Raw genomic sequence first — 21339 nt, 5'->3', positions numbered from 1 at the left:
ACTCATCCCAAAAGTATTGGAAGGAGCGCCATCCATCATTCCAGAAACCACAGTTCCTCTGCCTTACAGATCAATGCTAGGGGTGGTTATTCCCCTCTAGGTTATGCCTGGCATTAGGCATGATGCCAACAGGTTCATGTTTATCTGCTCCAGCGAGTCACAAATATATGTCTACTAACATTTGGACATATAGTGTACCTTGCTCGCCTGGCAGAGGAATCGAATTCTATGCTGCTATGGGGACGGCAGTGTTGTTACCCACTACGCTACACCAACCACATAATTACACTAGTCTGGATTATGCATTATGGAGTGTGATCTGACCTGATACTGAACTGCATCTGAAATGTACTTTTCCCATAGTCCTACTCCTACCACACAATGCTACTGAAATTTCTCAAAGTTTTGTGAGGTCAGCCACTGCATTTTTTTAACTGCTTTTTGACAGCTGAAAACACTTGGAGAAAAGCGCTAACTGCTAATTCTGTTACATAAGCCAACAATGAGGGAGATGGAGGTTACCTGGCCTACCCGCCTGGAGAGTGAGGTTAGTTCTGCTAGTTCTTCCTAGACCTGGATAGTTCACTTTCGCTCAAGTCTAGTTTGTCCCTACCTTTAATTATTAAGATTCTGACACATAACCCAGTGTTTCTCAGCCCTGGTCCTGGAGATACCCTGCCTTGCATATATTAGGGCTTTCCTTGATCCCAACACATCTGATTCAACTATTCAGCTGATTATCAAGCCCTTTCAGAATTGCAGGGGGTGTGTTAAAGCAGTCCATGAAAATGAGCAGGGAAGGGTGCCATACCTCCTTTTTTCTACCCCTGGTGGCAGGCAAAACACTGCAAAGGACCCTATATTGTTTCATCCACAGTAGTGGGATGTGTAATCCACATAATCGCTGTTCACAGAAGCTGTTTTGCCTTCATTGGCTTGCTGAATGGAGTGTACATAAGTTCACCAAGCAATGTATTTCTATTTTTATTATATATTTACACATCTGCCCAGTTTTTTAAGGTCTTCATTAATAAACAAAACTGAAAAAGACATTTCAGGCATTGGTATTTAACACTTGTATTGAACAGTTTACAGTAAATGTAAGAGTGATCCATGATAATAAGTGTTTGACCTGGCGGATGTTGTGAAGAATCATCTGTAGACTGCTAATCTCACTGCGTAAGGTATCCTTCTCAGCTCTACTTTCAGCCTGACTCCCTTCCTTTACAGAAAAGCAAGAAAGCAAGCAAGAAAGAAAAGCATTAACACAGAAGCAGAATATACTTCATAAAGCTATATGCTCAGGTATTAACAAAAATGATCATTCTAAAATGTAATTAATGGAAGCATTCACGTCAAAGAGCACCATTGTTGGACCAGCTCCAATGCTGACACACAACAGGTACTCAAGGTAGGGGTTTCAAACCCTCTTGCAAATTCCACCCAACCTTTCACTCCAAAGTCCCAGAACAGAGAGTCTCACCATCCTGTCCAGACTGCACTGTAAGGCTGCCATGCTGCTGTCTTTCTCACTGTTCTGAGCTCTTAGATGTTTCACAATGTCTGCCAGTTCAACAATCCTACAAAACATTAGAGAAACAAACACCATAATGGATTATAAGATGTGTAGCACTATATATATATATATATATATATATATATATATATATATATATACTACTTCAAAGTAGTGCCTGTTAGTTATAGCTATATTGGGATTTGATAGCAGTAAAATAAAAGAACAAAGACATATGCTAGCATAATTAATATATATTAATCAATTAATATACTTAATTATGTTAATGTCTTTGTTCTTTGTTTTACTGCTATCAAAGCCCAATATAGCTATAACTAACATGCACTACTTTGAAGTAGTTTCTATTTCCAGGGATATTTCAGAGATTAGGACACGTACAGAAAGCTGTGATAATGTGACATTTTACTGGCAAGGGTTTGTGCCATGTCAAATTCATACAGTCTTATAATTCAAAGGCATGTAGATGTTTTTTTCTGTCTAAATGGATTAAGTAGAAAGTCAAAGTACAGAGCCTATATGCATCCCTATAGAGCTCTCATCTGATCCCCATTCATCTTCTGCCTTTTCCCCCTCTGCAATTACAATCAGTAAAGGGGTCATATGTCATGAAGGAGTGTGATCCCTGCTCTCTGCTGATTGTAGAACTGTCACTAATGGAAAGATCTAAGAGAGTCAAGGTGCAATGACTAAATTCATCAAAGGGCCCAACCCTGCACAGGCAGATCTATGGATCCGATCCCACCAGAAAACATCAAACAAGGTCACTGACACATAGTGGGACAGAATCATTTTAGGATGAACTGGATACTGCTCCCCTGCTTACTAAAATGAATACAGACTCTCTCCTTTTGGCTTAATACAGAGCTGGATGGTGCCTGAGGCAGTCTGTGTAACCTAGAACAATGCTCAATGACTCATCTAGGATATGTCAGTGTTTAATCATTCAAGACACCAATTATTCAGCATTATGGTGTTAAGGTAACTTTGGGACGTGCATGTGATGTATTTGACCCTTCCTAATCCTTCAAATACAACAATTTAAGTCTAAACAGCAATATGTATCTACCACATCACTATGTCATTGAACATCTATCACCTAAGCGAAACCTGTACTTGGTTAATAAGTGAAAACACAAACCTGGAGTTGAGTTCCACTTTTTCAGCATCGAAGCGGCCCTGGAGCTGCATGGCTTCTCTCAGTTTGTCTCTCAGCTGCCTCTCCAGCGCCGAGACCTCCAGGCCAGCAGGGGCACTGTGCTCGCTCATGCCAGCCTGCAGACTCATGCAGGCCAAATGCAGCTGCTGCTTAGCATTTGCAAATTCCCCATGAATGTTGGACAAATTCCTGCAGCCATGAATATGCACAGATTTAGAAGACAGAGATCTCTTTAACAAGTAACAAGCTATTGCCGGCTGAGAAGGATGGCCTTCCCGCTCCCCATCACCCAGCGTGATGCTTGCTTGTGCGGGTTTCTGTTAGCTGATGTAACAGAATAGGCAGTTAGTGCTCACTCCAAGTGCATTCAGCTCTCCAAGGAAGTTGCGGTTAGCGGCCGTTCTAAAAAATGCGGTTGTCTGGTTTCAGAAGATGCGGTTGAACAACGGGGGGAGCCTAGATGGTGGGTGGGTATTGGAAATGACTAAATTGGGGAGAAAACTGGGGAAAGGTAAGGCATTGCAAGGCATGGCAGACAAGGCCATAAGGCCTACACAACCAGAGTAATGCCTCACGGTAATGCCTTTCATTATCTTACTGTATTATACGTACGTCCATAGCAGTATATATATATATATATATATATATATATATAACATAATACTTTGATATATACGATAGGATATGCTTAGATGAGTTTTGTTCTTTACTGTATCATCAGCTAATATAAATTTAGCCTAGCTGACGCATGGGTTGTTCGGACAGCGCCTTTCCACAGTTGACCAGCTCGACCAACAACTACCATTACCTCCGCATGGAGAAAGAAAACAAAAAGGGAGGCATGTCAAAAGGTTGTTAGCATTGTTCTTTAAGTGACTAAAGGCATTGTGTAGGCAGCTTTTCGGTTCAGCGCATTCTCAGGAAATCACGTTTGTAGCTGAAGAGAGCCAGATGGTTAAAGCTATTAAGCTCCATATCGTGACCAGGGACCGAGCTCTTTGAACACTGTCGTGTCTGAATAAAGGCCTTGAACATTCTCGCCCATGTGTTGAGTAATCCGCATTATGGCAAATTACTCGACAATGATCACAGCGTTTACACACAACGCAGGCCAAGTCCTCATCCAGTTCTGTTCTGATGGATGGCCGAGTGCTGGCCCAAGGGGCAATCCAACCATCTCTTCTCCCAGGAGGACCCAGCATAGACGGGAGGATGGAGACCCTGGTGACCTGCCCAGCTTTGATCGTAGGCCAGGTCGGGAGGGGGAGGTAGGAAGCGGGTATGAGGCCTGAGCAGCAATGACAGAGGAGTTCTGGCAACATGCCACACTCACCTGTCAGCAAAAGCCCTGAGCTGGGTAAAGGTGCTGCGCAGGGAAGCAGCCTGGCGCCACAGGGCTCTGATGCGGGTCTGCTCTCGGCCCAGCCTGGAGGCACTCATCTGGGGGAGACAAACAGAGAATCAGGGGGTGGAGGGGTTTGTTGGGAGATCATCATATGGTCAGCAGATTTAGTATTGGAAGTCATGAAGGGGCCAGCAATAGGTTGCGTTTAAGCTGCCGCACCACCTCCCATAACAGGATTCTGTGATATATCATCCGTGTGGACTCATATAAATTAACGAATGCACAAGCACACTCTTCCGTACATGAACATATGCTCATATGTAAACGCTGAGACATACATACTCCCTCTCTCTTATTCCCTCGTTCTGTTAGAGACCCACATATGCACATCCACACACCCACTGAAAAAGCACACACACGTGTACAGTAAAATACACTTTTCCTGACTGTACGTGGCTGAATGCAACACGGGCTACTTAATCTCACCAGATGTTTGCTCACTGCAATGAATTCTCCCTCTCTCTCTCTCTCTCTCTCTCTCTCTCTCTCTCTCTCTCTCTATTTTTTTTTTCCAAACGACTGGAATGTTTTCACAGGAAACAACAGCTGAGAAAATCACAACAATGATTTAAAACAAAGACAGTGTCCAGACTGACAAAACAGCGACCAGGGTAGAATTCCACAAGTTCCAGAGTTGAGTTTCATTGGGTTGGATTGAGGAAAGATTTTCCTTGAACTGTGTGGATTCGCATAAAAAACACACAAAGCAGATCTCTCCTTCCTCTCTCTCTCTCTCTCTCTCTCTCTCTCTCTCTCTCTCTTTCTCCCTCTTACCTCTTGTTCCCTCCTCAGTCGCGTGTCTCTCTGCTCAGCCTCCTCCTGGGCCTGGTGAAGGCTCTCTGTAAGGGCTTGGTTGGCTTCGTTGGCCTGCTCCAGTTGTTCTCGGAGCAGCGCGTTGACCTTGCTCAGGCCGGAGCACCTGTGGAACATGTAGAGCCATTTCAGAATGAGGCAACTTCTGCCAGGCTGGCACTTTCACCTGTTAACGGTGCACCAAACGCTTTTGTGAGGCCTGCTCCAGCAAACCCCCATCCCAGCCCCCCCCCACCCATGCCCCTCTATATCACTCCTACGTTTATAAGCTCGTAAAGATGTGCTTCACATCTAGCTGTGCCAGCCACGCTTAAGGAGGGGAACCAGCGTGACAGTTTTACAAAGTCCATGTCAACTCCGGCCTAATTGCCAGCAGATTTGCTCGTCAAGTCATTTACAGCAATGTTTACATCATCCGTGGCAGTTGACGCCCAGTTCCGAACAGCGGCCAGCGCCAGTGAAGTAGCATGTGAGAGAAAAGAGGAGACATAGTGAAGGAGAGAGAAAGAAATAGAGTGAGACTAGAACTGGAGGTACTAGAAATAAGTGTCAGATTTTGCATGAGACATTTAATACCAAGCAATTCAGACTCCAGGGTGACTTTTAATGTAAAGTCACTTTACTACGTCTTGCTAAGAGCTGTACAGTAGGAATGGCTTTGCTATGCATGACAATTGTGCTTTACTAAGCTTCCTATGTGTTGAAAGACTTTGCCTGAGAGCCACATTTTCCCCTGAAGCTATACACAGACAGCTTTGCAAAGTGCAGAGCTGTGTAGTAGGACCAGTCTTGCTAAGCTTTGAGCTGTGCAGTAAGACTAGCCTTACCAATCCTTGGAGCGCTGCACAAGACTTTTGGTCTTGGTACAGCTATCCTGTAAGACTGCCTTTGCTATGCTTTGGAGCACTGCAACAGGACTGACTTTGCTAAGCCCCAGAGCTGTGCTGTGAGACTCAGAGCCATGTAGTAGGATTGGCTTTACTAAGCATTGATGCTTTGGCGAACTAAGGGTAGCCATTTCTAAGCCTTATTGTGTTGTTTACCAAAGCTCATATTGGGAAATCTCAGAACTGTGCAGCAGGACTGCATTTGCTAAGGTTTAGAGCTATGCACCAAGGCTCACTTTGGGAAATCTCAGAGCTGTGCAGCAGGACTGCATTTGCTAAGGCTTAGAGCTATGCACCAAGGCTCACTTTGGGAAAGCATAGAGCTGTGCAGCAGGGCTGTGTTTGCTACAGCTTAGAGCTATGCTGTATGATTGGTTTGCTCCTTCTCACATTCAGTAGGACCAGCTTGGCCAAGGCTCAAAGCTGTGCCATTAGTCTGGCTTTGCTATGGCCTAAAGTTATGCAGTAGATTTGGTGTTGCTAAGTCTTGATGTTCACTAATACTGGCTTTGCTAAGCCTCAGAGCTGTAAAGAAGGACTGGGTTTACTTAGGCTTGACATTGTATAATATGAATGGCTTTGCTGGGCCTTAGTGCTGGGCAATAGGCCTGACTTTTAATAAGCCTCAGAAATGTGCTGTAAAGCTGGTTTTCTAAGGCTGAGAGCCATTGTAGCATTGGACTACCTAAGCCTTAATGTCTGTGGCAGTACTGGAGTTAGCTAAGCCTGGAAGCTGTGCAGCAGGCCTTGACAATGATCCTGCGAACAGGGCAGTAAAAGGAGCAGGAGCCTGGCAAGCAGGCAGGCCAGCATTTGCTGTAATTGCTTCAATTAAAGGCAAGCAGCACAGTAAATCACCTCTCTTTAAAGGCTGGCGTGGGGAGCTCAAGCCGGCTCTACTATACACTGGCAAAGGAAGAGGACAGGGCCCCACAAACTGAGCCTGACAAATTGGATGCCCAGTGTTTTTCCCCAGTTAAGGTTTCTTGCATGCAGAAAGGGAGACCGGCTCAGAGAGGAATAAAATGCTTTGGTTCTCCCTACATCCCTTTCACTCATGCTTTGTCTTTCAGTGAAAGAGAAACAGGAAGAAAAACAGGAGACCGTCTCTCTGTGAGGCTTCTCACTCTCATTTTCCTGAATTTATGACTGTGCGGCGGCTCCAAACACAGACTCCCCACTCACTTTTTGGTTGTTTTGAACATTTCCCTGACACAGTTGCTCTCATCTCATTCCCTCACCTTGTCTTTCTCTCTGCTGAATGTCTCCTTATCTTCCTCTCCATCTGTATTTCTCTCTCTCTCTCTTTCTCTCTCTCGCTCTCTTAGACTTTGAGTGCCATGGGAAAATCTTTAGGCTGCGCCTCTTGAGGAAGACCATTGTGGAATTCTAAGCTGCGTTTAAGATTATTATTCTGCTGTTAAAGCCATCCTCCTTTCATTTGCATGCTTTACAGATAAACTACAGAGACTTCTGTAGTCTGATTAGTCTTTACAGTAACCCTACAAGCAGCTCTTTTAGAACGTCTTCTTGGTCATCCTAACATTCAACCTAACCTCCAGCAGTACTGTTAACTTCTGTTTCTGTTTGTTAGATTCTGAACTTAGGAAACAGCTACCAGAAAATGCTATGCTATCTGATGCTTTATGGGTTTTAACTATTTTATTTTTCACTGCTAGGTAGCTACTTAGAAGAATACATGGATACTAATTGCTCTATCGCTCTCTCTCTCTCTCTCTCTCTCTCTATTTCTCTCTCTCTCTCTCTATCTCTGAATATGTTGCATGCCCACCTCCTCCGCTCCTCCTCCAGAAGGACGAGTTTGCTCTGGGTGTCCAGGCTGTGCTCCTGCTCTGAAAGTTGGAGCCGGTGGGCAGAGGAGTCCAGATGAGACTGCAGCTACATCACACAAACACACACATACACACACACACACACACACACAATAATGCTATCTTTTTACATACTAGATGACTTGATATCCATTAAAAACACATTTATTCTACATTAGGACATATATAGTAACTGTACTGTGTAACTGTGTAAGTGGTGGTGTCATGTACATTTTACCTGTAGTGTCACATTTTAGACATCAGACTTATGGGCACAATATTAATGGTGTTCTCAGCAGATGTACTTACTGTATAGACAGAGATAACCATAATAAAACTAAACTTCTTTAGATGTAATTTTAAGATGCTCCCTTACACTGAGGCAGCCGTGGGACACGTTCATCGCATCCTAGTTAAAGGTACATCATTGTCAAATACAAGGTAAAGCAATGGTAAAAAACATTCACTGTTCCTAGCTGTGTACTTTCCACAAAAATCAGCTGATATGAGGCTTCTGTTACTTGCACAGGCCCTATCAGTAGCACTGTCCATAAGAACTGTCAATTACCTGCCTTTGCTTATCCTATAAATGAACATACCGAAAGACGTAATTTCTCCAACTCTGAGGTTTTCTCCAACACCTGCTGCTCCATCTCCCCACATCTCTTCTTATATTGCAGAACCTGTGGTATACAGACCACATGTAAAGAACAGTGATAATAAATGTAACAGTGAACAGCCTTTATTTCGATGTCTATGAGTTCCTTAGTCTACAGAACGTGTGGGTGGCTGTAGAGCAGTACAAGTAAAAGTGCTTGACCTTGGTCTGTAGTTTGTGCACCAGCTGGGCCTGTCTCTGCTGGCTGTCCTGGTAGGCCTGCAGCTTGAACCTGTATGCCCGGCTTTCGCCCCGCAGCCTCTGCTGCTCACTGCCATACACACTGTCCTGATCCGAGTCTCCAGACTGCACAGTCAGCATCTGTTCCAGCTGTAAAAGGCACACACACCCTTACTCATGTGCATGTAAGGACATTATTTAATGAACCTATACAATATGTCCAATTCAGATAATGCACTAAGGGCTTAAAATTCTGTTATTCATTCTGAGAATTAGTTCTGAAAAAATAGGACACCCCTTTATAAATTCTGTCCAGTTGAACATCATTAGAAATAATTATGGAAGGGCCTGTCTGATTGAAACCTCAGACATTTAGTTTAGTTTGCTCTTGGTTGTGGAAGTGAAGGGTATCACTGTGGCAATATCCACAGAGCTCTCTAAGACCTCCAGAAAGAAGACTGTAGATGCATGAGAGTCTGGGAAGGGATTGGAAAAAAAAAACTTAGAAAATCAGAATCTAATGTACAAGTGAAACAATTGCCAACATGGCCAGGTCAGACCATCCTAGCATGTTCAGCCCAAGAGCAGACCATGATGTGTTAAGAAGTCTCCAACAATCCTGAAGCTGCAATATCACAGGACATGCATCAACCATCAGAGAGAGACTACACGAGTTTGATTTTAATGAGAGGTGTGCAAGCAGGAAACACTTGCTGTCAAAAAAGCATCAGGGCAAGATGAACACCTAGACCAAGACCAGGACTGGAACAATGTGCTTTGGACAGTTGAATCTAAAGTAGAATTTAGCAAACCAAACACAGTATTTAAGCAGAAGAATTTCATGCTATTTGTGAAGCATGGAGGTGGAAATGTCATGGTGTGGGGTTGCTTTACATACACTCTTCATGGACATGAATGTCATGGCAATATTATGCTTTTGAGGATTTATTTGAACTGTTGATAAAAATAAGAATTTGGTGTCTGAAATCAGTACATACAGAGTCAGAAATATACATTAATCATCTTAGATTATTAGTTCAGTGGCTCTGAAAGGTCCTAAATGTCTGTTAACTTGCCAAAGCAAAGATCTCTAAACCTCTTATAGTGATCAAGATTGACTACAGCTGGTAGCTTCTCTGAGCCCATATGAAAAGGGTTTGTTTGACAGCACTCTTTGGATTGACCAACACACAGTACAAAGGAGGTCAGTGCAGATCCGAGAAGGATGTCTGTAGATATATACAAGTCAGGACTGTCTCTTGAAGCAACTTCTAAACAACTGCAGATTCCAAGATCATCGGTTCAGACACCTGTATGTAAGTACGAGTTATCGGGAGGTGTAGCCACTTTGCCAAGGTCTTGATAAAGATCCAAACTCTCACCCTAAGCAGAGAGGACAAGTTGAGACAAATGAGATGTTTGGAGGAGAAAAGGTAAGAAATTCAACTGCAAAAACACTACGCCAACTGTTAAGCATGGTGGTGGAGGGTGGAGAAAGAGGTCAGATTCAGAGAATATGTTTGGCTTGGAGTCTAGGTTGCCCTCCCCCCCAACACCTTCCCCCACCCCCTGTTAGTGTGAGTGGTGAGTGATGGAAGAAAGGGAGGAGATGAGGTGGAGGTTTATTCTTCAGCATAACCTCAAAGCATCAGCTAGATGGTTGACACTTGGACACAATAGGGCATTTCAACAGGACAGTGTCTCCACACCAATGTATGTCCATGTCCAATATGTCCTTGATGAGTGTATCTAAACATCTGACTACAACTGTACTTGCTTGTTACACATGCATGCATGCACACACATGCACATATATAGGGGTGGTCAGCTGGTCAGTGTTCTTAATGTACTAAGAAAAGTGTATTGTAATGAAAGTAATCACAATGATAGCAAGAAAATATCAGCTTAATGCTCACCCTGTCTCAGACCAAATACATACAAACACATCTATGGTCCTGAAACACATTTCTGTATGTGTATCGAAACATAAAACTCTTAAAACCATGGAAACAGGGCAGAATTGTTTGTTAAATGGTAGAGCATCTGAGTGTAGGTCAGAGGAGAGAGTATGGAAAGCTTGTCCACTACAGAGAGAATGTGCTTTTGGGAATCAGCCTCTGTTCCTGCTCTTCACTTCCATGCTTTGCTTCTGGATCTTCAACCTCAAAGTCCCTTAACCTCCCCAACCCCAATGCCCCTCCAAACACCACTACCCCCCTGCCCATTCCCAAATCCCCAGCCTGGTGCCAGACACCCAGTCCCCACTAACACAAACCACATGTTTCCCCAAACACATCAACAAGCTGGCCCAGCTGGCTAAAACAGAAGTAAGAGGGAGAGAAGGAAAGATAGAGAGTGAGAGAGAGAGTGAGAGATAGAAGGAGCGAGTGAGAGCGAGAAAGAGAGAGAGAGAGAGCGAGAGAGAGAGAGAGACCTCTCTATACCTACACTGAACATACACACAAATCTAACATCACCCAAAATCACAGACTGACAGCGGCGCCCCTCCCCGCACACACGCGCACACACACACTGAGCCTCATCTCGTGCTGTTAAGCTGTGCAGCAGTCTCAGTAAGGGGCTGGGACAATAGTCCCCCTGTTCCTGCCTGGAGCCAAGGGCTTCCCGAACCTTAATAAAACATTTTTTAAACAGGCGTTCTGAGGGCTTTTATTCCATACACTACAAAGAGGGGTGAACTTGCACCCGGCTTTGGGCGGTTTTGGGGTTCAGGGCTCACGAGGGAACAGGGGCCTGTTTTACAGTCCGTTGTTAAGGTGACAGCTTTTTGGGAGCGAGCAGGGAGCGAAAAACATGGGCGGAGGACAAGAGAAAGAGTGAGAGGGAGAAAGAGAGAGAGAGAGTGAAAGAGAACAGCTGTGTTTAAAAGCCCTGCTGGAAACAGCTGTGTGCAACACTATCGATTATCGTCTCTGCAACTATTTTGGCGCAATTATTGGCAATTTGTTGCTGCAGCCCACAGAAAGGCGACTGGGTTTGTTTGATTCAAAAACATAAAATAAATGGCACTCTCGCTCACACACACTCGCGCACAAGTTCAGCGCTTTTATTAGGCTGTTTTAAAGCTGCATGGGGTCACTGCTGCTGCACAGCGCTGATCCAAGCAGGCCTTAAGCACCGGCAAAGCATAAAATGGGCTTGTATTAGCACGTCTTTGCGAGGACGTTTTCAGGGGCATGCAAAACCATTAAGGCAATGTAGTCCAATCTTGTAGCTCAGCGCTGGGACTGTAGCCACTCTTCATGTAAGGGTGAGAATACTATTCAACTAAGAAGTGGCCTTTAATAGATTGAGCACATTTGGCATCTCAATGGACAAGTAGGATCATGGAGTTATGCTAAAGAAATACAGCGTCTTTCTTCTCTCCCCCAAACAGCTTAACAGCTCATCGTTCGAGGACGAATGCATAGTCAACCCACGCAAACTCTTAGTGTGACCGGTCAAGTTCGGAGGGGATGCACCAAAATTTTGGCCATAAAACACCAAAATAGGCAAAGAATCTTTGGCTAAAACATGCAAAAGATTAAATAGGACCGGAGGTCTAAAAAGCTAGCGCCTAATAAATCACTTGATTCACCATGAAAATATTAATAGTGATTAAAACGCTGTTGTAGTTGTTTTTTCACTCTCCTGCGTCAGTCGGCACCGATGCAGCAGATACACACAGGAAGGACAAAAGTTGAGGGACCTTAGACAAGAGCTTTGTAATCACATGCCGAGTATAAAGAGAAGCTACAACGCTCAAGAACGTCTCCACTACAGATTTAACAGCATTTAAAAATGCAACATCCCGCTCGATATGCAGAACGCTGTAAATGAACAGAAACAGACAGGAAAGCTGGCACATCGATGCAAGGACTGCAGAAAAATATGGACAGCAACGTCTCTCAAAAGTGAAGCCACCACAGGTCTAGCCTCTGCTGACTGGTTGCAGTAGGATGTGTAGCTCCGCCCATTCCCCTCAATTTTAATGACAAATCAGCCTATTTTCCATCTCATTTTTCTCCTCTAAACTGGCTTCCCAGTGTCTAATTAAAACAGTTAGTTTCCTCTGTGCTAATACTGGCACACCCTTCCACTCCCAAAAAAAGTTCTTTGTAGTTTTGTCTATAAGTCTGATGCGCAAAATGGCCAATATGACCCATTTAGTTGTTAGACTGCCAGCTAACATTAGTGTAGTTAGACTGGACTTAACCATCACTGGGGTGTGCTGACGCAGCAGGTTAAACTGGATCGTAGTGGCTTTGGATCATCTCAGCAGCAAACCAAGCAAACAGAACTGAGTTCTGGTACGGTAATTTGATGGAAACGTAAATCGTTTCATAATAAAATCCATGATCTGCACTTCTACACTCACTGAACAAACTGTGTATCCAGTGGAAAAATCGGCTTTGCTTCTGGTCCTTTAGGCTGTGCTGTAAATTCAATGAAGGCGTCCTGAGATGCTTGGTCTGCGAGAAGGGGGTGAGTAGGCGTGTCTGGCTCTGCCTCTGTTCCCTTCTGCGCAGACTCTGGTTGCACATTTGACAACATGACGGACAACTTTGGCTGAACTTATAAAGAACGGAGAGGAATGGAACCATGTTTTCTACAGTCATCGCATCGATGTCATGTGTGGTCACTAAGGGTGTATTGAATCGCAAAATTGTGCGCAAGATTACCAATAAAATAAAGGTGAAGAACGAGAAAATAAGAGCAGATATAGAAGTGATATACTCCAGACCAGAGTCCTCTAGACCAGCAGTCTTGTACAGGATCTACTAGTCCCATCAGTTCAACATAGGGTGGCCTCCTGAAGTAGAAAATGGCCCCCTGTTTAAGCAGCACTGATGACTGAAGCGGTGGCATTCATGTCACTATTTAATCTCTACTGCTGGGGGCTAACGTCCAACCCTCTGATCCTGGCCTATACACTGCCACTGGACTGGCATAGCAGAGCATTTACAGAGCAGAGGGTTTCATATCCAGAGGCAAATCGGTGACATCTTAGGGTCAAGTTTAAGAAGTAGTCATGAAATCTTTTTTGATGTCGAGATGAAAAGCGTCGAATATCTCACACATGATCTATGCTGACAGGCCAATATCTGGCCTTTGAACATCTGCTGAGGAGCACTGCTGTATTACACACAGGGCATGTGGTACAAGTACAGTAAGTCCAAACATGCAGTGATTTACCAGTCATGACGTCTCTCTTGGTTCTAAAGAGAATGGCAGACGCGAAGCAACCTCAAATGGGCACTATTATCAGATAAACGGTTAATATGATACTCTTAATAGAGCAGGAATTTAATATCCCTGTTTGGATAATTAAGCATCTATATGCCATATTCTTACAGAGAATAAGAACACACAGTCACTTAAACACACCCGTTACAAATGAGTCGTTTGAGGTCGTCCACTGCTAGTTTTCCAATAACGGTCAACATGCAGTTCATACTGCAAGAAACTTCCTGGGTGTGTGTTTTATATTGCCATATGGTTTCAACTGCCTTTCTTCTCCCCATATCTACTCTTTGGATCTTGCCTCATTTTCAAAAAGGGAGAAGCCCTGTGCTGTCCTCTCCAATGTGGTTTGCGTTAGTGTTTTTATATTACTTAATATTTATGATTTGTGCCACTCCTTGTATTGTCTCATTTGATAAATATTTCAAAATACATCAAGGAGCAACAGTGCTTTGATTCAGCTGCCAATAACCAACAAGAGAACAGTTCTCAAGGCCACTGAAAGCTCTCTGCAAGAGGGCCAAAACTCGCTGCCACAGGATTCTGTTTCATTCTCCATGTGTTCGGAAGAGTTGCGCTCTGGAATGACCTACTAATACGAGAGCAAATATGTTTAGCATCATGTTCTTTTTCCATGTCTAATTGGATATCTAGTTCACTTCCAGCTTTGAGCTCGTCCATGAGAGCACGAGCGGCCCGTATTTGGTCCCATCTCACACTATAAAAATTCAGCGTCTATTATCTGATGAGCTATAATCAAGAGTCAACGGCAACGTCACAGCAAACAGACAGGGGGGGAGGATATGATCAGTACTCATTATGAGACGGGTCTGGCAGTTGCTTCTCTAAGAGCGTGCTTATACTTCGGTTCCAAAACTAAGGCAGAAAATGTTGCATTTTAGCTCTTTCTGGCTGAGCGTTCACATTGACATATTTCACAGCAACCCGAAAGATATAAACAAAAGTCATATGGATAAAAAGTCAACTGATTGGACAGATTTTATGGTGCGCATTTGGCAGAAGTAACTGCGATAGTGTCCAGCAAACTCTCATGGGTTTTCTGTATGTGTTGTTTCATCTGTTTTGTGATAGTCTAAAGCAACCTGCCACAAGTGTCTATGAGTTCTCCTGGTTTTCCCATGATGCGAAACAGGGTGAGTGCAACAAATGGCCTTCAATGGATTTTTGCTTCTTTACTGAATTAACATCTGTAATATAACTGATGTGTATAGTCATAAAAGAGGATTTGGATTATTTTAAATTGCTTCAATATGTGTAAGATTAAAAGGTCATCAAGAATTACAAATCTATCTATCTATCACTCAAAAACGTTATATGTCCAAAATGGTAACTATATAGGAGAAAAATAATCTTCTGCAACTTTCAGTGGAAGTCAGTGTAATTTCAATGTAATTTCAATGTAATTTCAATATAATTAATTTAATTTCTTTTTAAACCATTTCGATCGGTTCAGTCGTCATGGAATTCTGCTACAATGTAAAAAACAACTGCCAGGCAAACATCAGTTAGCTTCTATGCAAAGCAATCCACTGAAAATCTAAGCAACATGGTTTGGTAGCTAGCTAGCTTGCTAGCACCAGGTCGGTATTAGTCTATTTTAGGTCTTGTTGCCCATAAATTACTAACCAGCATTTAAGTGTTATGAGTGTCTGTCTCTCTTGCTAGCGTTAGCATATTAGTGAGCACCCTGTTTTGCTAGAAATATTAGCTAGCTTTATGCAGACCTTGTTAGCTACATTACTACCTGCATGGTTTCTTCATAATAATAAATCCATAAAAATGATGTAGGACAGTTAACTCAGTTGTAAAACTAAAGGAGTGTAGTACAGCTCAGATGACAAAACTGATAAAGCTAGCTCCAGGTCCAAAATTTCACCCCCTTGAGAAGAATTCACCATACCAAATAAACTGTCCACCTATGTATATATATTGTATTTTTAGTGTGGTGATCAGACTATTGTTTTAATGTATCTATACTTTCACTACTGCCTTTTTCCTTTGTGCTAACCTTCTTTTTACATGTTATGGTATTGCTGATCATAAATAACTACTTTACAGACACTAGATTAAACGTTATACGTATATAATGACAACATGACATTAATTATGTATTTCATCAAAAGCCTTTTAATGAAGATGTAGGCCTATTTTTCAACCCATGACTCTTTCAACTTGTGCTCCCCAGATTAAAAACCACTCACTATGGCCCATTCACTATTGTGAGTTTTCCACATCCAGTTGGATATTTGGTTCCTATATAGGCAGCGATTTATCTGACCTCACTCCAAACAAACTGTACACTAACAATTAATTTTCTACTTACATCATCACTGGTCAATGAAGTTATCAGGGGTCATTAGGACAGTCCTAATATGATCTTTATTTTTTCTAAAAAAGAACATTAAAATAAAGTGAAATGTGGCTGGGTGTGTTCTGTAGTATCTGCAGTATGTGAAGCTCGGCATCTGAAGGGTTACAGCTGGAAGTGTTTCTCACACTGGCCTCGGCCCAGAGGCTTAATAAAGGGAATTAATGTAGTGAACTATCTGTCAGATTCCCAAACACAGCTGGAGCAGACATACAATCCATACACACAAACACACACACATACACACACACACACACTTTCTCTCTCTCTCTCTTTTTCTCTCACTCACTCTTTCTATCTCTCTCTCTCTCACTCTTCCTCACACACACAAGCTTCTCTCGTACCATGCTATTCCACAGTTAACAGCCTGCCCGTTTCAGAGTCCTGCTGTGAATGGAGCTCCAGAGAGAAAGAGGCCTAGCTGATTGTGAAAGCTGTTTTTGCAGCATCACTGAGTGTGATTACACAACACAGGCCAACAAACAGAGAGTTGACAGAGGCCTTTACTCAGGACTCTTGCATGGGCACAAGCCAAACATCATCAGCATGCAGTTACAACCACTGTGGAAAAGACAAAACGGGATGTGAAAGAAGGACAGGCCGTAAGATCACTCACAAACATGCACACATACACAGATGTGTATACATCTGGTTTGTGAGGCACTGAGATTGCACCATACTGGCTTGTGTGATTATCCCCTGTAGGGCACGTAAACGGATATATAAAAACAACTAATTTTCACAACAACACATCAGCGACAAACATAGGGGGACGTTTAAACGTTGGGGGACCCTTTAACTGTCAAATGTTGGAGAACCCTTTAACTGTCAAAAGTTGGAGGACACTTTAACTGCCAAAAGTCAGGGACACTTTAACTGCCAAAAGTCAGGGACACTTTAACTGCTAAAAGTTAGAGGACACTTTAACTGCCAGAAGTCAGGGACCCTTTAACTGTCAAAAGTTGGAGGACACTTTAACTGCCAGAAGTCAGGGACCCTTTAACTGTCAAAAGTTAGAGGACCCATTAACTGTCAAAAGTTGGAGGACACTTTAACTGCCAAAAGTCAGGGACACTTTAACTGCTAAAAGTTAGAGGACCCTTTAACTGTCAAAAGTTGGAGGACACTTTAACTGCCAAAAGTCAGGGACACTTTAACTGTACAAAGTTGGGGGACACTTTAACTGCCAAAAGTCAGGGACACTTTAACTGCTAAAAGTTAGAGGACCCTTTAACTGTCAAAAGTTGGAGGACACTTTAACTGCCAGAAGTCAGGGACACTTTAACTGCTAAAAGTTAGAGGACCCTTTAACTGTCAAAAGTTGGAGGACACTTTAACTGCCAAAAGTCAGGGACACTTTCACTGCTAAAAGTTAGAGGACCCTTTAACTGTCAAAAGTTGGAGGACACTTTAACTGCCAGAAGTCAGGGACCCTTTAACTGTCAAAAGTTAGAGGACCCTTTGACTGTCAAAAGTTGGAGGACACTTTAACTGCCAGAAGTCAGGGACACTTTAACTGTACAAAGTTGGGGGACACTTTAACTGTACAAAGTTGGGGGACACTTTAACTGTACAAAGTTGGGGGACACTTTACCTGTCAAAGAATGGGAAACACCTTAACTGCCAAATCTCAGGGACACCTTAACTGCCAAAAGTCAGGGACACTTTAACTGTTAAAAGTTAGAGGACACTTTATCTGTCAAAAGTTGTGAAACACTTTAACTGTTAAAAGTTGGGGGGCACCTTTTTGTCTCAAACATTGAGGGACACTTGAACTGTACAAAGTTGGGGGACACTTTAACTGTCAAAAGATGGGAAACACCTTAACTGTCAAAAGATGGGAAACACCTTAACTGCCAAATCTCAGGGACACCTTAAATGCCAAAAGTCAAGGACACTTTACCTGCCAAAGGCCAGGGACACTGTTAAAAATTAGAGGACACTTTATCTGTCAAAAGTTGTGAAACACTTTAACTGTTAAACATTGGGGGGCACCTTTTCGTCTCAAACGTTGAGGGACACTTGAACTGTACAGAGTTGGGGGACACTTTAACTGTGAAAAGATGGGAAACCTTAACTGCCAAAACTCGGGGACACCTTAACTGCCAAATCTCAGGGACACTTTAACTGCCAAAAGTCAGGGACACTTTAACTGTCAAAAGTCAGGATCACTTGAACTGTCAAAAGTTGGGAAACACCTTAACTGTTAAAAGGCCTGGAGACACCTTTTCTCTCAAAAGTCAAGCAAAAAATTCAGGGACACTTCTGTTAAAAATTGCAAGACACTTTAACTGCCAAACATTGAGGGACACCTTAAATGTAAAAGTTGAGAGACACTGTCAAGAGCTGCAAAAATAACTTGCCTGCTAAAAGCTGGGGGATGCCCAACATTTCTATATGTATTTAATTTATATGTATTATCTTTTCAGTGTGGGTTTGTAAAAATTCAATATAACTTGGGAAATATGCCAAAGTGCAAAGTGAGTCTCAACATACACTATTTTAACAACAGTTCTGTCATGAAAAGGTCCAAGTCAGAATTTTTTATGCACCACCTGCTCTTGAATGTAGTTGAATGAAGTCGAATGTTGCATATAAAAAAAAAAATCAATAAATACATATTAAATATAAAAATTATAAACAAACAGGTGTTTTACTGTCAAAAAAATCTTGGTATGTATTCTTCCTAAAATTGCAAAGTAACCGCTCTGTGTGTGTGTGTGTGTACTCACTGCCCCTAACACATGTGTGTGTGAGTGTGTTCACTACCAGATGGGTTAAATGCGGAGGACACATTTCACTGTACAGTGTACACTGTACAGTGACAAATACGTGCACCTTTACAAATACGTGCACCTTTACCTTTTAATATATTCTAATATTTTCAATCTTGATGTAGAAAACGTTGAAAAGTAGAAAGCATGCGGCGGTATCTGAAAGAAAAGTGGAAAGAGAGAGAGAAACCTTAAAAGAGATAAAGGGAAATTTCATTAGACCCGCTCTCTGGAGAGTGCCCATCATTTTTATGACTCAGGATCAGTGTACAGAGTGGCTTGGCTGGCCTGGGGCCACGCGCAGCAGCCCACGGATCAGCGGCTTTACACAAGCAAGAAAAACAAACTGAGGAGGGCAGGAGAGACTGCAACACACCCTCCCACACTTGCCCTAAAAAAACAGGCCTTATCAGCTTTAGCTGAGTTTGACGAGCCACCTTTAGAGCAAAGCAGAGAGGATCAAAACACAAACCGAGATGCACTTCATCAACTGGTCTTTAACTGGTCTAAAACCTGAGAGTAATTAACCCCTACCCACTAATCTTTAAAGTTAACCTCAAATCAAAATGGATGTGTTTACATTATTAGTTAATGTATTTTGTCATATTAAAAGACTCATATTCCATATACACAGTCATATCAAAATACTAGGACCACCTACTTAATTGTGGGAATAGCCACTCTTGGCTCGGATGACTAGCGAGACGTTGTGGCGTGGTCTGTATTAGATGACGGAAGCTGTTCGTTATAGAGGTTAACTGGTCCGCAGTGCTGCGTTGATTGCTCTGTACCACACGCCAGAGTTGCAGTTCCCCTCTGGCATTAATGGCCCATGGGGCACCACTGTTATGTTCTAAGGAGGTACTCCATTCAAGAAGTCCATTCTCAGGACACAATCACTACCGCAGCTCTAGATCATCCCATGAAGTTAATGATTTCCGAGATACTTCAACCCTTCACACAGTACCCTGTTATCATGCCCTATGGGAAATCAGTCATATTGTGCCCTTTTCGCACAATGATCGTTTTGCATTCTGCAACAACTGACTGGTGTGCTCGCTTATATACACGTGCAGCAAACCCTGTCATATGGCGTTTGTAATGTCCCAGGCCAAGCTCATTCCAAACCAGGGGTGGTCATAATATTTTGATATAACTATGACAGTGTGTGAAGGGTGGTAGCATCTTGGAAACTGCTAACATGGTAGGATGTGGTAGAGCCACCGTAGTAAAGGTGTACCGAGAATGGACTTATTGTACATTGAGTGCCTTTTAAAGGGCCTGACAGTGGTGCCATTGATGCCAGAAGTGAGTGGTACAGAGCAATCAACACGCAATCAACACGCCACCGTGGAGCAGTTAACCTCTCTAATGAACACCTTCCATCACCTAATACAGTCCAAGCCACAGTGTCTCCCTAGTGTCATCTGAGACAAGCCAAGCCACTATTAAGCTAAAATATCAGCTATCAGTTCATCCTGTGGCTCCTGTACTACCTGGATTTCGTCACGCTCCTCCAGTGTGGGTGTTGGAGGCGTTGCCGGAGGTGAGTAGTCCCCCATTTTCTGACTGTAGAGTAGCGCCTGTGGGGTAGTTCACAAAGCAGGATTTTTTAGTTAGCCAGGTAATGTAAGTCCGAAGTTGAGGATTGCCCAATAGGAATGTTCCTTAGCTTTGTTTCTATTTGTCATTGTTGACTTTGAGCTTAAAACAGCATTATGTAGCATTTTTACATTTAAATAATATCAATCATGTTGATGCTCCATTGACTTGTAACAGGGAGAGTCATGTCACTATCGCTGTTAACTGCACAATGTAACTTTGGTAAAGTGAGCAGGACAGTTATTAGGTGCTCCAGAACAGTAAAAACTGTTATATTTGCGTAGAAATACACATTTCTCAAAGCACAAAAGACTGTAGAGGGGGAACAGGAGCAAGAAATGCCAATTCTCCATAGTGCTGCTTTAAGTTATGCAGCTATACTGAGACATCCTGTTTTATGAAATATTCCCGGGGTCCCACTCCATGTATCATGATTCTGCTCACAATTATTACACCCTGTTTCACTCTGAAATGTGTCACACAAAGAAAACTGTGCTCTGATCTCTGATTCAAGTTGACTTCAGTGTGTTAAATCTGCCATCAGAGTACCTGGGTTGCATTCATGTCCACAGTGATCATGGTCAAGTGGATCGTTCAAATATCAGTATGTGGAATTTTCTGTGTGCTAATGTGTTTTCTATCACTATATAAAAGAAGCACCATGCTGTCCTTATTGTTTGATGCACTGCGATAGTTTGAAGCGTATGTGCCTGCATTCAGAACAGAATCACATCCATAAAGCAGATGAAAAGGCTAAAAAACGCTTGTCTCAACATTAAGTGTAAAGAAGGCCCACTGACAAAGTGCATCACAGCATATTTTAAAGCCATTTTACAACATTTGCTTGGTGATTTATGTTTAA

General features: G+C 42.8%; 1 protein-coding gene across 4 annotated transcripts in view; it reads right to left on the bottom strand.

The window, feature by feature from the left end:
* The window catches only part of crocc2 (ciliary rootlet coiled-coil, rootletin family member 2), a 72821-nt gene that overhangs the window by 37859 nt on the left and 13623 nt on the right, over nucleotides 1-21339 (bottom strand). For all 4 annotated transcript variants that reach the window (XM_072684094.1, XM_072684095.1, XM_072684096.1 and 1 more), the window contains exons 4-11: nucleotides 8451-8618; nucleotides 8230-8313; nucleotides 7591-7697; nucleotides 4873-5017; nucleotides 4027-4133; nucleotides 2676-2882; nucleotides 1484-1580; nucleotides 1133-1222 (exon numbers count right to left, since the gene is read on the bottom strand). In XM_072684094.1, the coding sequence (XP_072540195.1) occupies nucleotides 1133-1222; nucleotides 1484-1580; nucleotides 2676-2882; nucleotides 4027-4133; nucleotides 4873-5017; nucleotides 7591-7697; nucleotides 8230-8313; nucleotides 8451-8618 (1005 nt within the window). The remainder of the gene's footprint in view (nucleotides 1-1132; nucleotides 1223-1483; nucleotides 1581-2675; nucleotides 2883-4026; nucleotides 4134-4872; nucleotides 5018-7590; nucleotides 7698-8229; nucleotides 8314-8450; nucleotides 8619-21339) is intronic.

Source organism: Salminus brasiliensis, chromosome 7 (assembly GCF_030463535.1).
Source record: "Salminus brasiliensis chromosome 7, fSalBra1.hap2, whole genome shotgun sequence".
NCBI lineage: Eukaryota > Metazoa > Chordata > Actinopteri > Characiformes > Bryconidae > Salminus > Salminus brasiliensis.
The sequence above is the reverse complement of the archived record's forward strand: the minus strand, read 5'-3'. Positions and strand labels throughout refer to the sequence as shown.